The 16106-nt window shown below is 43.1% G+C and overlaps 1 protein-coding gene across 1 annotated transcript in view; it reads right to left on the bottom strand.

Moving 5' to 3' along the window:
• Positions 1-391: 391 nt before the first annotated feature.
• Positions 392-16106, bottom strand: part of RSRC1 (arginine and serine rich coiled-coil 1) — a 168588-nt gene continuing 152873 nt past the window's right edge. Inside the window, exons 9-11 of the mRNA XM_037406974.1 lie at positions 3403-3509; positions 2327-2473; positions 392-1508 (exon numbers count right to left, since the gene is read on the bottom strand). Of these exons, the coding sequence (XP_037262871.1) occupies positions 1416-1508; positions 2327-2473; positions 3403-3509 (347 nt within the window). The 3' untranslated portion in view covers positions 392-1415. The remainder of the gene's footprint in view (positions 1509-2326; positions 2474-3402; positions 3510-16106) is intronic.

Raw genomic sequence — 16106 nt, forward strand, 5'->3', positions numbered from 1 at the left:
AGTAAAACTAACACTGTTCATAAAGAAAAAGTAAAAATGTGTTAGAATGCAAATTTAATACATTTTCCTTTTATAGCAGCGATCTAAAAAACGTAAGACAACCAAAGCACGGTTCCAAATCATCCTCCATTTTTTTTTCCACCACAGATCTGAGAACCAGGAAAAATAACACTAAAAAAAAGCCTTATGAATTTCTTCACTCACATGGTAAAGCTGATGCAGGTAAGTTCCAATGAGGTATGTCCAGAGGTGGGGGGGGCTCTGTTTAATCTTCTGCTGATGTAATCGTTTTCTCACAGCCTTGCTAGATACCCCAGAATAAGTACTTTTGTAGTTCATTCAGTTGATCTCCGGCATTTGGTTGGATGATGGACAGATTTTTTTTTTTTTGTAAGTCTACTCAGGCTAAATTTAGTATGTTCAAACAGTACTAATCTTTCATTATTTTAAAGTCACACCTAGACAAACAGAAGCTTCATAGACTGAAAACAGTTGTTCTATACAGAAATAGGTAGCCCATTAGTCTTGTTCGAAAAGGTACCATTACACACAATAATATTTACATTATTTCCCATTAAAAGTTCATAGAAAGCTGTCTTTTACAGATTATCGAACATTTTAATGTGCTTAAAATTGCTCAGAAAAGGGTATTTCTTGAAACCTGCTGAAAACATTACAATTTTGTTTAAAAGGGTAACATACTATTTCCTTATATCTACTCCTGGCTGCTAACCGTAGTGGGTAGATGTTCAAGGAAATGTAAAACATTGTTTTCCACTGAAGCCCACCAGAAGTGGGGAACCAGGCTAAGGCTGGGGCCGGCAGGCAAACACGTCAAGTGAGAAAAGCCCCAAAGCCCCTCAGCAAGGAGACCATCCACAGATGTTTGGGATTCAAAAGCTGCCACCGCAGCACAGAACGGAAGGAAGAGATAACAGTGATACCGCCTGCCCTGAATCCTCCTCTGGCTGCAGAAGATGTAGTGGCCCAGGGTGGTGTCGCTCGTACTCCTACCGTCTGAGCACTGGTAAATCTGAACTCTGGCAGTCTTGTTTTTTCATTTATCTTTAAACTGCTACATGGTTATACATATTTTTTTGATTGGGAGGTATAAAATTACATCTCCTTGGGCTGTCAGCCTTTTTGTGCCCCAAGAGGAAAAGGAAAAAAGGGGAAATTACACTGCTGTGATAGCCTCCTCATCTACAGCAGCGCAGCGATACAAGTCACCCAGCAATGAGCTCAGGAGAAAAACGGAGGATAGAACATTCTTGTTTATTCAGATGAAATATTTATTCTCTGTACAATTCATATGGAGTATTAAAATCCCCTCAAAAGAGAAAAATAAAACAATTTCATGGTAGGATTTCTTAGCATTCGTGGAGAACTGGTATCTGATGGTCGCAGCAGTTCGCTCAGGCCACTGGGCTGCCCATCAGCCTTTCCTGGCGAAGAGCAATCAGCCTCTGAAACCACTTCTCTTCTGCTTCTGCCTTCTCGATAAACAGCTGAGAGACAAGTGGGAGAGGAAGAAGAGTAGGCACAACTCATTAACTTCATTTCTTATAATCTGTTGAAATATATGTTGACTATTTCAGCACCCAAAGAAAAAGCCTAGCTGCACAGGGGTGTTAAAATACAAAGGTGATAAAAATACATTAGTAAAGGTGGAGACTTTTAATAACTGGAAAACCAAGACATTCCAATTTCAGCCTCCTCCTGAAACGGCAAATGCCTCATACTGTACAGGTCCTGGCCTTTGTTAGCCATGTTTGTCATACAGAATTCACATTAGTTTATTTACTGCAAATAATTTCTAATTTGCTAATTCTTAAAAAACCTCTACTGTAAGCACTCCTATTTCCAATTACAAGTGCTCACAGAGGAATTTGTGTACGTTTAGCCATGATGATTTAAAATTATCTTAAGTTTGTCAGGTATTTAAAGCTTTACAATTTGGCAAGGTGGGCATGTCTTACTACAGAAACCAAAAGCAATTTTTCCTGAATTTTTATTGAACGGGAATTTTTACATGAACAGGATCTTAAATTCCCCTCCAGTAAATTAGTATGCTAATTCATTATAAAATTTGTTTGTAACTCTAAAACCACATCACTGGTGAACTACTTCTTTTGTAATTATTCTCTGTGGGCTGATGCAGGGAGTGTGATTCTTTCTGAGCCCGCGGAGCGGCCCGTTAGCTAACTGTCTTCAGCCTGCAGGGTCTGATGAGCAGCACAGCCAAATGTTTGTTGGGTCACGTGAAGCTGCTCTCATTCAATAGGCTGCCTTGTTCTAAAGATAAAGTAAATATCAGCGCGCTTACGTTTGGATGTGCTAGAGAATTATCATCTTGATATTTGATAGCAGTAGGAATATTGGCAGGCGGTGGTTCTTTTTCAGGAGCAGATGCCTCAACAGTTCCGATGTCGATAGTTACAGGTTCGTATTGCAGTTCAGTAGGCTCTATTGACTGCAAAGAAAGAAACACATCTGAGTGTTTGTTTTATCCTCAAACTCCCAAAGGTGGCACTACCTTAACCAAGCACTCTTTCTTCCCACTGCAACATGTGCCTAGGAAAGGATCCTCATGCAAATACTTCTCAGCGTGCTTAGCAGGACACACTGGACATGGACTAAGGTCCAGACTGAACTCATGAAGTGGAAAAAAAATAAAAAAGGTATTGCCAAAGGCAATGAGAGAGCTTGCAGAACTGTAGCTTTGCGTTTTTGGATTGCTTTCTGAAGCAGCTGCATGCGTTTCTCAAAGACTTCTGAAAAGGCAAGAAAATGCATGTTCCTGGGGAAACAAACAATGCTAATTCAAAACACCTCACCGTCACATGGAAAAACTGAACAAAGCCTTTGTTTGCATACTTCCAAAGACAAAAGCATCTGAGTTCCCTAGGAGACTTGGCAGCCAAAATGCAGGTAGAATTCTGAAACCTGGATGTCTCCTGTTAGTTTTTTGTAAAACTGTCTGAAAAGAACGCCGTTTCGTTTCAGGGAGTAAATATGGTCTTAAAGTCTGGCTTCAGTTAAGCTTTATTCAATATACTGATCGCTACCTTTAATTACCATGTAAATGACTACTTTTGGATTTTAATTCTTCTGCTTTTCCTAAAAAGAATCTTCATGGGTTTATATAATTAAAAATATTTTTTACAAAATTGGAGTTGATCAGCATAGATAGAATATACTGTCAAACCAGCTGATTTCATTGAAATTCTAACACATTTAAATGTATTACTCTTTGAACACTACACCAAGAACATAGGAGAGTCGGTGGGATTTAAGATTGTCAACACTGATGCTCTTTCGTCAATGGGAACTGTATTAATAGTGCAGCTTCCACCTGACTTTGAAAGGATTATGCACCAAGAAAGGATATTGAAAACTTACCTTTTTGACTTCTTTACTTGATCTGAATGTCTGTGGAACAAAGGAGTCACTTTCAATAGCTTCAATTTCTTTTACTCGTTTCACTTGCTCTACTAGGGTGGCTTGGTCTACAAAGAGAAGGTGTAATGTCAGTATACATTAGTGTAAGCCTATGATAAATGCCGCATCTAAGCAATGCCTTGAATATATTTTACAACAGTACATACTAGAAAAAAAAACCCAAACCCAACATGTAATGCAGCCTAAACCACTCTGTTACAAAGAAAAACTTTCTCCTTTAGTAAAAATAAAAACAGTGAGCTGGCCATTATTGTTCAACATACATCCTTCAAGATACTAACGTAAGAATTTGCTAGAGATGTCCTCGCAGGATAACTGATAGATTTATGGCACGAGGATTTCCTGGAGAAGTTCAGGATTTGAGGTCAGTGCAGACAACTCAGTGGAGTACCATCTGTATGTAGCAGCATACTACAGAACTACTGCTGCTGGTATGGAGGCAAATTTGGCTTCAGCTGCAGATGTCCCAAGAGATGTGCCATCAGCTGTGTTCTCATGACAAGCTAAGTGCTTACTGTGGCATGAGAGGTTACATCTTCAGGTGAATTTCACAAACAAATATCTTAGAGTCTGGTAATAAAATAGTCTTAACATACACAGTAAATATTGTGTGCTCATACAATTCTCAGGTGACAAAATTGCAGCTGTTTAATCAAACGAGCAAAACTGCTTCTCTACTATACTCTGAGGTCTTACAGCGCACATAGATTTCACATGATATTTTTGAATCCCAGGCTGAGATTTTATTTTGGTGAAGCGAATAAAGCTCCCACTGATGTTACGGGGAAGAACAGCAGCTCCTGCCAACCGTGGTATGAACTATGCTGAACACGTAACGGAGGTGCTGTCAGGTAGGTTTTGCAAGTTCTTTCAGTGCTCAGTCAGAAAATCTTCTGGATAGATTAGACTGGTAGGAAGCTGAGAGCATTCGTAATGCAAGATATACTTCGTTTTAAAAATCAAACTACTGATGGATGACAGTGAAGTTTCATATTACAGCTATGTTGATCTAGTTGCCAAAGGGATGGTCTGACTTCTCTCTCCTCCAAGCCCCTTGTGCAGCCTGGCATTACTCCTTTTGTCAAAACCTAAGTGATTAAATCAGCTGACTTGTAAGGTGAAAGCTCACGCTCATGCCACCGTCCACCAAAACGGGACATCATCCCCGAAACTGCTGCCAGACCCAGCACACGGCAGCGACGTCACACACAGGCTGATGTGCTGTGAACTCCCTTGTAGCTCAGATTTGTTTTCAAAAGGTTCTGTGGTGGTAGGCTTGACGTCAGAGCAGGTGCATCCGCACCAGCCGAAGTTCAGAGGCCGGTCTGCTAACACCACCAGTACAAACCCCGGTTTTTTTTCTGGTCAGCTTGAAAGCGCAACTGTGTCTGCCCATGCCTCTGTGTGGCTGAGCAGTCTGCTACTCAGGAGGTGAGCTTAAGGGTCACAGAATTGTGGTCTCGAGTGACAAAGTAAAAAGGAGATTGCCAAAAAGATGAGAAAGCAACCTGGGATAAAACAGTGTTGTCTTTTCAGGTATTTGAAGTTTGATCAAATATTTCATGAATACACAAGAGCATGTTAATCATTATATAAACCACAAATTTAAATAGAAGAGCAATTGTAATTATATATTTGTAGACATACATATGCATATATAAAATATTATTTTTCTTGTTCTAAAGAAGCCAAAGTATATTTAAATTCAGGAAAAGTGCTTGCAGACGGAAGGAACTTGCAGAATTATTCAGAAACTCAGAAGTACCAAATTCTTTCCCTCTATAGAAAATTCTAAATCCAAATCCATCTAGATACACACCTACACTGCAAAATATTTTCTATTTTGTGCAAGAAAAAATAAATGTAACTTACATCCTTTTGCAATGACTAACCACTGAAAACTCAGTCTACTAATGACAATTAAGTGGAGCTTCAGATGAGCAAATAAACCAATGGCAGCTCAGAAAGACTCCTGGAACGGACGTGTGCACGCTAAATTAACAACCTCATTTTTTACCAACAGGTTGTACCGCAAAACCTTTTCTTCTCAGCACTGGGTAGCACGGCTTGTTCATTACAGTACATCTGGCACAGAAGTATTTCCTTTACCGTCTGTTTCATTCTCTGCTTCTTCAGAGTCACAGCTCAGCTCATCTTCCTCACCTCCCTCCACATACTAACTGCAGCGACAAGCAAACCTTGCATTCATTCTGCTAACTGCATGCTTTTGTTTATAATTTTAAGCAATTTATCTCCATCTTATTTACTTCGGAAAACCATTTGCTTTTACCTAGTACACACTGGGGCCAGCCCAAAATTGTCGAGGCACGGTATGAGGGAGTAGCGGGCAGCTTTCGCTGAGAGAGGCATTTATAAAATAGGTAAGGCAGACAGAAGATAGGAAGAGATGTAACTTCAAGCAAACAAGAAGCTGCCTCATTGCTTAAAAATTATTTGGGAATATTTTTTAGTCTCTATGGATATGATGAACGGAAAAATCAGGAACACACTACCTGTTTCTGTGTATGTGGAATGTGCAGAAAGTCAAATACTGCTGAGGCTGGGGAACTGCTCTCAGCACTGCGACTGCTCCAGACAGGGGACCCGTACTGACATCCTAATTCCCCCCACTGAAGCCAAGCGCGAGGTTGGCAGTGCTGTGGGGAACGTGCAGGGAGCAGCGAGCTAAACCTCGCGGGGCAGCTGGGTCGGAGAGAGGTGGGAACAGGGACGGTCCCTGTGCGGGTTCCTCGCACGCCCCTGGAGGGGTTTGTGGGAGCCTCAGTAAAGCTCTGGCTTCGGCAAAGCTTCGGAGAAGCATTGCACTACGGCAAAGCACACAAGTACCTCTTTAAGCCTGATGCTTTTGAATGTAGAAGGAAAAAAAATCACTTGCTTACACTTAAGCTTGTGTTTAAAAGTTCTATTGCCTTGCTGCTAAAGTCTTCTTTTTAAAAAAAAAATTCCTAAGGATCCCATAGGAAGTCTAAACCCAAACATACTATTGTCCTACTAGGGAGAGGAAATCGTAATTCGTCAGGCACCTGGGTACATCTGCTCCGAGGGTAAGCAAAGGAATGGGAAGGGTCCCTGGTAGTCACAGCATCAAACCAGGTATCAGAGAAAGGCAGGTGAATGTGGATGAAAATCAGTTGCTCAACTCTTATTTCACAAAACCTCTGGTCAGTTCCCAGCCTGTTACAGTATCTCACATGAATCTTACGCAAACCTATGGGAATGACAAATTATTAAGGGGGTAAAAATCACTAGATGTTTAGAATTACATCAGTGACATTAACTTGGGGAAAATGGACTGGAGGAAGCATAACCCATTAGCGTATGATTTTTTTGACAAACACATTATTGGTAGATAAAACTACTTCCATATGTTGTTTGTCAGATGTCAGTAGAAAGGATATGTATTTCATAGTAAAATCAAAAATAATGGAGTCAGAAAGCTAAAAGGCTACAGACAAAAAAAAAAAAAATCAATGCTAACTCATTGCACAGCAAGTCTTTTTACTGTGTTACAGTGAAAAAAATAAACTAAATATTGTATTAGGGCTTGTTGAGGCAATTTTTTATGAAAAGGTGATTCCAGCAGCAGTCACAATTGCCATTCCTGTTGCCAGCTCTGTCCGGCCGTGGCGATGCCCTCCCTGCGGGGAGCTGTGGGGTGCTGAGCCAGGCCCCAGCACCCCCCCTGGCAAGCATCCCCAGCGATGCCTCGTGCCATAAACCAGATCCTATTAGGCAAACGTTCAGTCAATGTAATTTTATAGTAACCTAAGGCTTTTTGCCCCAGATGCCCCAGATACCCCAGCCATAGAGGATTATTTACACCTATTTACATCTTCCCATGTACACACATATATAGATAAGCATATATATACATGCACGCACATCTTTTATAGCTGCTGTTTTCATATTGAAATAGTCTGTATTAGCAATAACTTGAAATGTCACTTTAGAAATAAAAATGTGTATTAATCCTTTAGATGCCATCCAAAAATTTCACACGCACAATAATTAGAAACACCAGAGAATCAGCTAAAAGAAAAAGTAACTTGCCGCCAAGCTCTGTGTAGAATATTCCCATTTCTTTGCTTATTTCTGAAGAGGTGATGAAGCCCACTAAGAATTTAACAAGCATTGAAACTGAAGCATTATATAACTAATAATAACTTGTGAATGACCTGTGAAATACAAACATATTTTAAATATTCTTGTATAATATTTAGGTGTAAATTTGTCATGCTGACTGGATTCATTGCTAATCTATAATCCTGACCATGGAAACCAACCCATGCCTTTACCTAAAGAGTTTTCTTTCAAGTGGATCTAACTTAAGAAACAAAGCAATGACATAATAAACCTCAAATAGTCCTCAGAATATGTTTCTTCATATTTTACTAATTATATTTAAAAAGCTATAGCTGGCTAATATCCTTTAGAAATATAACACATTCTAAGTAACACGCTTTGAAATACAGAAAAAAGTTGCTATTTTTTCTGTTCTTTTGCTTATGAGCTGAGGATTAAAAGAAGAAAACACAAACAGATACCAGACTAAACAAACCAGCTGAAGAGGGAAGTATTTTCCCTTTCATCCCATTTTATTTAGGGTTAGCTTCAGTAATACTGTGTAATTTTTATACAGCTGCATATGCATAGAGCTGTACGGACACAGTAACAACTGCATTACAGAACTGTGTGGGTTTTTTCAACAGAACTGTGGGGTTTTCACATGCCCAGTGCTTTTTAATTGCTGCCTATTTTTACTTAAGCTGCGCAAACTCACATACTCAAAGAAAAATGAAGTTTTAATTGAGACAATTTGCAGCAGAAGAGACCAAAAACCTACATGGCTTTGAGGCACATTGTCTTCTATAGTGCACTACACTGAAATATTTATATCAAACAAAATGAAAGCACTGGGAGGAGGAGGGAAAATCCAGCAGGATAGGTGGGATTCGCTTCATTTTTGTCACTTCTAGACTTTACAAAACTTGGAGCTCTGTTTTTTAGGGGTTTGCCCCCCTCCTCAAATCTTCTCTCTGTGCAGGAGACCACGAGCCCGTGGGTACCTGCAGAGCCTTCCCCCCAGCCCGAGCACCTTCCCCAGCATCCGAGGGATGCTGGGCTCACCAGCCGAGCTGCGCGGGGGACCTCGTGGGTGCCTCCACCAGCCACCTCGGCCACCTGAGGCGGGACCCCTGCACCAGCCAGCCCGGTACAATCATTTTACAGAAAACCAGAGCAAATCCGCCAAGAAACGAACCGCAAACCGCTCCTGAGAGCTTTTGTGTTCAGGCAACGCTCCCCCCTCACCCCACGTCCCCTCTCCTCCCGCCTGGCTCGAGGCAGGGGGAGCCCTGGGGGTGGTGGGGGTCCCCGGGGACGATGGGCAGCTCCCCCCGTTTTCCCACCCGGGGAGGCGAGCAGCCAGCCGTTAGAGGGAGGCACCGCCACACACAACACCAGCCGCATCCTGCCTTTGTCCGAGGCGCTGGAACGCTGCGGACCCGAGCCCCAGAGATGCTGCCGGCCGAGCATCCCTGCGGGGGCACGGGCAGCCGGAGGGGAATTCGGGATTAGTTCCAAACCCACCTCTTCCCTCTCACAACTCCGAACCTGCTCGACGCCGCGAACGGCTTCAGAGCCCCTTAGCTGTGTCAAAGCCCCGTTTCAACACTTGGCCACACTGTTTCCCAGCTGTTGAGATTTCCAAAGACCGAACTTTTTCCAGCCCAAGTCACAGGAACAATAAAACATACTCCAAAACGAGCAACTGTAGCCACAGAAAGTTTTCATTGTTAATTTGTACTCTTCAAACTTAATTGTAAGTACTCTAGTACTGCAATTATAATGTATTAAAGTAGCGTGGTGCGCATACTCCAGTACTTACTAGAGAAAGAACTACAGCACAATTTGCTCTTTTAATCCATTATAATTATAACTTAGCATTCATAGTATTTTTAAAACATGACTGGACACTAATAGCTTTTTCTTTAAAAATAATGGAAGTATTTGGTATAAAATCAAGCAGAAGACACAACGGGAAACTTTAGCAATTGAGTTCTGAATTTAAGAACATTTAAGGAATTTAACAACACTCGGATTTCTGCTTTAGCCATGCATTTAACCTGCATGCAGGTTACCGTCACCATTGCACTTTTCACACGCATGCTAGTGCCCAATTCACTCACATTTTGAGCCATTTTTGAAAATATTCTGGGAAAAAGTCAAACTTGGCTAATAAACTGGTAGGAAACAGCCTGAATACACTTAAAATTGCCCTTCCCTTAACAACAGGAGCAAAAGAAACGACGGCCGGGGCAGACGGGACGCAGGCTGAGGGAGGGGGTGTGTGTGTGTGAGCCGGCTGGTCGCCCCCACCACCCCAGAACCACGCACCGGGAGAGCCAGCGCAGCCGGAGCAGGGCACACCGCGTTTGTCACCGTGGCTAATATCAGAGATATGCCACTCTTTTTTCTCAGCACACAAAAGCAAGATACGTAATTCAATGCTCAATTTACCCTTGTCTCGTAGGAGATTTTTCCCCGCTAATTGATAGAAATTAAGCCATTAATCAAGCCACTAGCCATCATTCAAACCAGGGAAGATGAATACAAACTTTCATCATAACCACCTTCCCCATTTTAGTGTTCATTAGCATTAATTTTTAATGCAATTATGCTATTCTTTTACGCTGAGCTCATAAATTACTGCTCTTTTGTTGCTCGCTGGCCTTGTAAAATCCAAGGTAATGCTTTGTGCTCTGATCTTAAAGGCAATTACTGGGTTCTTCTATCTTTTATATATCTCTATCTCAAATAAACTCTATATTGTATGTACAAACTAACGAGTGTATATATTACATAAACGTATAATATATAACAATTTGTCAGTGTTAAACCTATACACATATCTATTATACACATTCAGATAAATAAAAGTATTTCTGCATCTAGCCACACCCCGCCGTATACAGGGATCCAACTGCAGAGAAGTAACAGTAAAACATTATCGCACACTGGATGTACAGGAAAAACATGCTGTATCGTGGGCTGCAATGGAAATCAGATCAGCAGCTGAACTGGGGCTGTGGACAAGGCACACTACAGCGTGCAGGACAGCACGGCTGAAACTTTGCAGGTGTTCAGGCTTTTGCACGGGCTGTTTTTTATTTACACTTCAAAAAATGATTCTGAAAGCTGAAGATGGGCGATTGCATGTGCCCAGCGATACATTTTTTTTTTCCTATTGCATGTTAAAATGTGTGGTAACACCCGCAGAGTCTTTCCAAGATATGGTATTTAACAGTTCCATAGCATCCCATGCTGACACACGGTGCCACTGTGATGCTTGGTGTTGGTAACAGTAAGTTCCATGCTTTTATTCCAGTCCATATATTGATTCTCAGTAACACAACAGGGGAAATGCACAGCAGCTACAACCACCTCTGGTTGCCCTCAAACACTGAATACAATCTAAGTGGCTAAAGGGAAAATGAAATGTAGATTAGCAAATTGCTGTTTGTTTGTTTTTAATTATTTTTCCGCTTCTTTCCTGGGCCAGGCCTTTAGCTGGTACATGAAATAATGCCATTCACACCAGCTAAACATCTGTCTAGCACCAATAAAATATGATACATGTATTTAAAATCCCATTTCATCTAGGCCTTAGCCAGCATAAACAAGACAATTCGCAGTTAAGTCCTACGCTTATCCCACAGATTCACTCCGGTCCCTCAGATAAATACCCATTTGACATGCAGTAAGAGCACGTGTAATGTGGCACAGCCACCGAGATCAACAAAAATCCGTTTTTTTAACAGAAAATAAAAGACTTCACACAAAGGATTGTGCTTTAAGCAAACGGATATGATTTCTGTTGTATTTAATCAAAGGACCAGTCTCCCCTAGCTTCACAGGCTCCTCAATTCATCCCTTTTTTTTTGGGTGAGCGCGGACACGGGCTCCACACCAGGATGTTCTGACTTGCTCCTTCGCAATGCAGGCAGCCAGCAAAGCACTGAGCAGTCGCGGTGCTGGCACAAATGCTGCCCGAAGCAGCGTGGGCAGCAAAACACACATAATCCAGTAAAACCTTCAACACGATGCTCTTTCTACATAGCTCCTCACTTTGCGGCAGGCAGCGCAGAGGCAGGGGTGTGAATATGGATGTGGCTGTCACATGGAAACTGCAGCCGGCTGAATAAATGAACGCATTTTGCAATTTAGACTCTCTCCCTTATCCCCAGTCTATCAATCTGCCTCCGATGGAGCTTGTAACGCTACATATCCTGAGATGGTTTTCAGAGACTCACTTCATGAAAAAAAAAAAAAAAAGAAACATTCCCCCCCCAAAGCAAACCCGACCCAAACCAAAGGCAGGCAGCAAGGCAGGCTGCTTCCAGAACGCGAATCCTGCCACTCGGGCTGATTACCTTGGCCTACCACGATACCCACAATCCCAAACATTTTTCTAGCATTCCTATTTTTTTCTAACATTCCTATTTTTCTCCTCTGTTTTGCAGAAAACAAAATTTGAGAGCCCAAAAATACACCAGCCAAAGTTTTTGAGAGGTCTTGCAAAGCCCACTTGCAAAAGATTCTTTTAAATCCATATTGATAACCCTGTCGGGCCAGTGCTTAAGATTTCTTTTTTAAACATATATGCTCTACATTGCCTGGGTAACAATACTTCTGGTGAGGACTGCCTAACCCATGCTGCTGTAGGAGCCTGCTCTGAGTTGCCTGCAAGTCTGTTGAACCTGAGATGTTTTGAGACAGTCTCCCGTGCTCCTTGCGGAATGTTTCGGTCCTTCTGTTTCCACAGCCATTGGGACCAGGCTGATTCACCAGTTACAGGCAAACTTGGCTTCTAAAGATTCAGTTACTGCTTTTGCCCTCCTAGTCAAAACCCATCTTCATTTAGTCAAATCATAACGCCTGGAAGTCCCGTCTGCTCTAGCTTTACCAAGGTTCCTTCTCTCCCAGCCCCTAAAGACAGGCCTCACACACACCGTGCTGCACGGGTTTGTTATAGCGAACATGTACATGCAAGCTTAAAAACCGCAGACTTTAAACGCTGCCGCTGCTCCAGAGGATGGTGAAGACAGATGGTTTCCCAGAGCCAGGTGTCGGTTCTGCTGGAGCTCTGCGTGGCTCCCGAAGCAGGGGTGGCACCGTACCACGGGGAAGCAAAAAAGCCAGGAGGGACCAGGCGTATCGGACAAGCAGGAAAATGCAAGGCAAAGGAGCTCAGGGTAGGAGAGCTGGTAGCGTTAATTGCACTTAATGTGCCCTGACGAACTGCATCCGATACCAGACTTTTCCTCCATCTCATGGGAAGAGTTGCAGCGTGGCCATTAACCACCCATTTTCTGCAGGAAATACCGGGCTCTGACCCGGCTGATGCACCAGCCAAATCGCATGTGGAACAGGAGTAAAGGGGAGCTGGCTCTGGGTACACAAAATGCAAAACTAAGTACGCTGAAGGCAATATTCTGTCTCAAAAGTTCTCCAAAGTTGGAACCCTGTTGTACTTCTGCCCCTGCTCTCTTCTTAAAACCCCAGAATTAATAATACTTGCTCACCTCACGAGGGTGTTGTGAGGATAACAGCATTAATGTTCGTCACACGTCCAGATCCTGTAGTGATAAGCCCCCAGAACAGCCCGTGAAGAAATTCATAATGCTCCTTTTAAGACGAGGTTTGAATAGCTACAGTCAAATAAAACACAGATCTGCATATTGAATAATGAGAATATAAAATAATTCATAGTTCCTATTAACTGAAGTCTGTCCAAAATGAAACAACGCTGGCTGAGGCAGAGACCCTGCGGAAAATTTGCAAGTATGCACTTAAAAGTCACAATGCTCAATTCTGGCTTTTTCCTTAATTTCCAAGGGTTTGATTTGTTTCACTGCAGAGGCGCAGTTTCGGGGAGTGAATGTATGTGTATGTACACGCATGCACGGATGCACTTCCTTCTAGAACCAGCTCAGAACAGGGCCACAGAGCTAACCCATGGGCTCAAACCTCCCCGCTCATGTGTACGTTGCTGAACGAGATGCCAAAATGAAAAAAAAAAAGAGTAAGAAGGGATCTCACATTTGGTTAGCCTTTCTTTTTGTATTCTTTAAGACTATTTCTCCACTCCAAACCTCTAATTTAGCTAATCCCATTCACCCACTTGGAGGACCGAGCCTTCCCAAGACACAAAAAAAATAATCTTTTTTTTCCCTTGTGCCCTCCCTTTTTACACCACAGCCGATGCTGCTAGGGGAGCAGAGCCCCCAGCTCCCGCCCGCTGAGGTGCCGGCAGGGTCCTCTCACCCCACACGCACCCTGCACCAGCGCCGAGGCTGGAGAAGCCCAGGGAGGGATGCTGGCTAACTGGAACGGGCTGGAGGCAAGTCAAAGGCTAAAAAAAGAGAGGAAAAAGAAATTCATACAATTGTTACTGGAGAAAACAATTATAATAAATTCCTTCCCCAGGGAATATGTGTAGTGAAGTAATTTTCCGAACGTCCCAGTACCTGGAGCTCCTGAGGGCCCCTTTCCTGATGGAAAAAGGCCTTGGTACCGATGGAGATGGGGTGAAGCTCCCTCCCACTTTCTGTTGCTGTTGGCACAGGGACTTTCAGCCAGACTCGGTCCAAGACAACCTAAACCCGAAGCAGCTGACTGTCCCATTCAATTTTTTATTTTGTTTCTAAGCAGCACAAATGTTCAAAGGCAGGGCGTGTGGCCGGTGATTTCGGCGGGGGCGGGAGGTGTGGGGGTGGTGGGTGGGTGTTCATCCGCAGCTGGCCCTTCCCCAGCCCGTGTCAGGGCAGCCCCGCGCCGGCCGCCCACCCAGCTCCGGCAGCGCTGGAGCCAGGGCAGGACGCAGCGCCAGACCGATGGCCGGCGGCTCAGCCTCCTGCTGCGGGGCACCAGGCTCCCCACGGGGCAGGACCAGCCCGGCCCCGCAGGACATCCCCTCTGACTGTTTGGTTTGCCCTTGGCTTTTTGTTGTTTTGTTTGTTTCTGTCGCATCCGTTGGCTTCTTTCATTTTTCACACATTTCTCACATTTCAGAAACAGCGTTCTGTTCATCCTCACCCCGAGAAAATTTATTTGCCCCGTATATTAAATATATTTCTGTTTAAATTTTAAAAGAAACTGATGATTTGGAGACAAATACAAAGTGGTATTTCATTGCTGGAAGAAGCCTGTGCATGATGTGGTTTTACTGTCAAAATGTAGATCTGGGAATTTTGCCATGTTAAATTATAGGAACACAGGCCCAGGAATGGGGTAATACCTTAATGCTTCGACGTGAAGGAAAGAAAACATAACTCAATTAAAATATATACTTTGGGGATTTTTCTGACACTACATACTTGGGAAAGCTGCCATCTACCCTGACCTTTCTGTTATAATTATGTATGTCATCTTAAGTATCATTAATTTAGTCCATATTTCACTCATCCTACATGTTTATCAAGTGTCTGGATTTTTCCCTTGACTTTAATGACCTATCTTTTTCCAGTGAAGAAAAACACCAAAATAAAATGAACAGCACAACTTTCTTGCAAGTTCTTTGGAGAATGGGAATATAGACTTAAAAACGAGCAAATATTTAGATGTTTGACGCTTTGAGCGTATTTCTTTTAGATTCAGTGTGATGAGTCCCACGTGAACTTAGAGGAAATGCATGTTTCCATGGGATGGTAGTCGGAACGAAAAAGATGACTGCAAATAATTAATTCATTTAAAGTCCATGGTGCCATTTCTCATTTACATTGAGCAACGTATTCGACTACTCCTCTGAGTATCCATTTTAACATAAATCAGGCCACAGTTCTGGTGTCCTGGCTGACACATTGGACTGTTCCCACTTTTCAACCCATCATTTGGTAACGTTTAATTACGAAGCGCGCGCCTTATCACTAAATGGCTAAAACAGCTAAACCATCTTAAACAATACACAACTTTTAAGAGGTATCCCTTTAACATACGGGTGATTTTCCATGCCGTTTTTCAGAAAGGCTGGCAGACACCAGGAGACAGCACCCCACGGCGAGCACAGCGCCAGAGCAGAAATCGCTCGGATCCGCTTCCACTGCGCTGTATCGACACAGAAAGAGACCGAGAGCAGCTGCTCACACACTAATGATTAGTCCTTCGGTATATTCAATCAGCACATCAGACGTTACGTAGCATGCGCATAGTTCAGTTAAAATAATCATTAATTTTTTTGAACGGAGTCGTGGGCAGGTTGAGCGCTTGGGCGCCAGGCTGGCGGGGCAGGGCCAGCCCCACGCGCCCCGCCTGCAGCGCACCCTTTTCTGCCTTAACATACGGACCTGGGGACCAGAAGCCTTCATTTGTAGTTCACAAGGCAACTATTTGCAAAACCTCAGCACTGGCTAACCACGCGCTGACCCCCGAACACCGTGGTACAGACATATCCAAACCCGCCTCTCGGGTAAGTCAGGGCAGCCGCAGCTACACGACAGCCACGGCTTTTGAGAAGAGAAAAAGCAAACGAAGATTAAAATAAGCCTCTCCAAGTTTTGCCCACTATAAAGATGTACCAAATGGAAAAGAAACCCTCTCCCCAAAAACCCACTCGGCATTTAAAA

Source organism: Falco rusticolus, chromosome 13, assembly GCF_015220075.1.
Source record: "Falco rusticolus isolate bFalRus1 chromosome 13, bFalRus1.pri, whole genome shotgun sequence".
Lineage (NCBI taxonomy): Eukaryota > Metazoa > Chordata > Aves > Falconiformes > Falconidae > Falco > Falco rusticolus.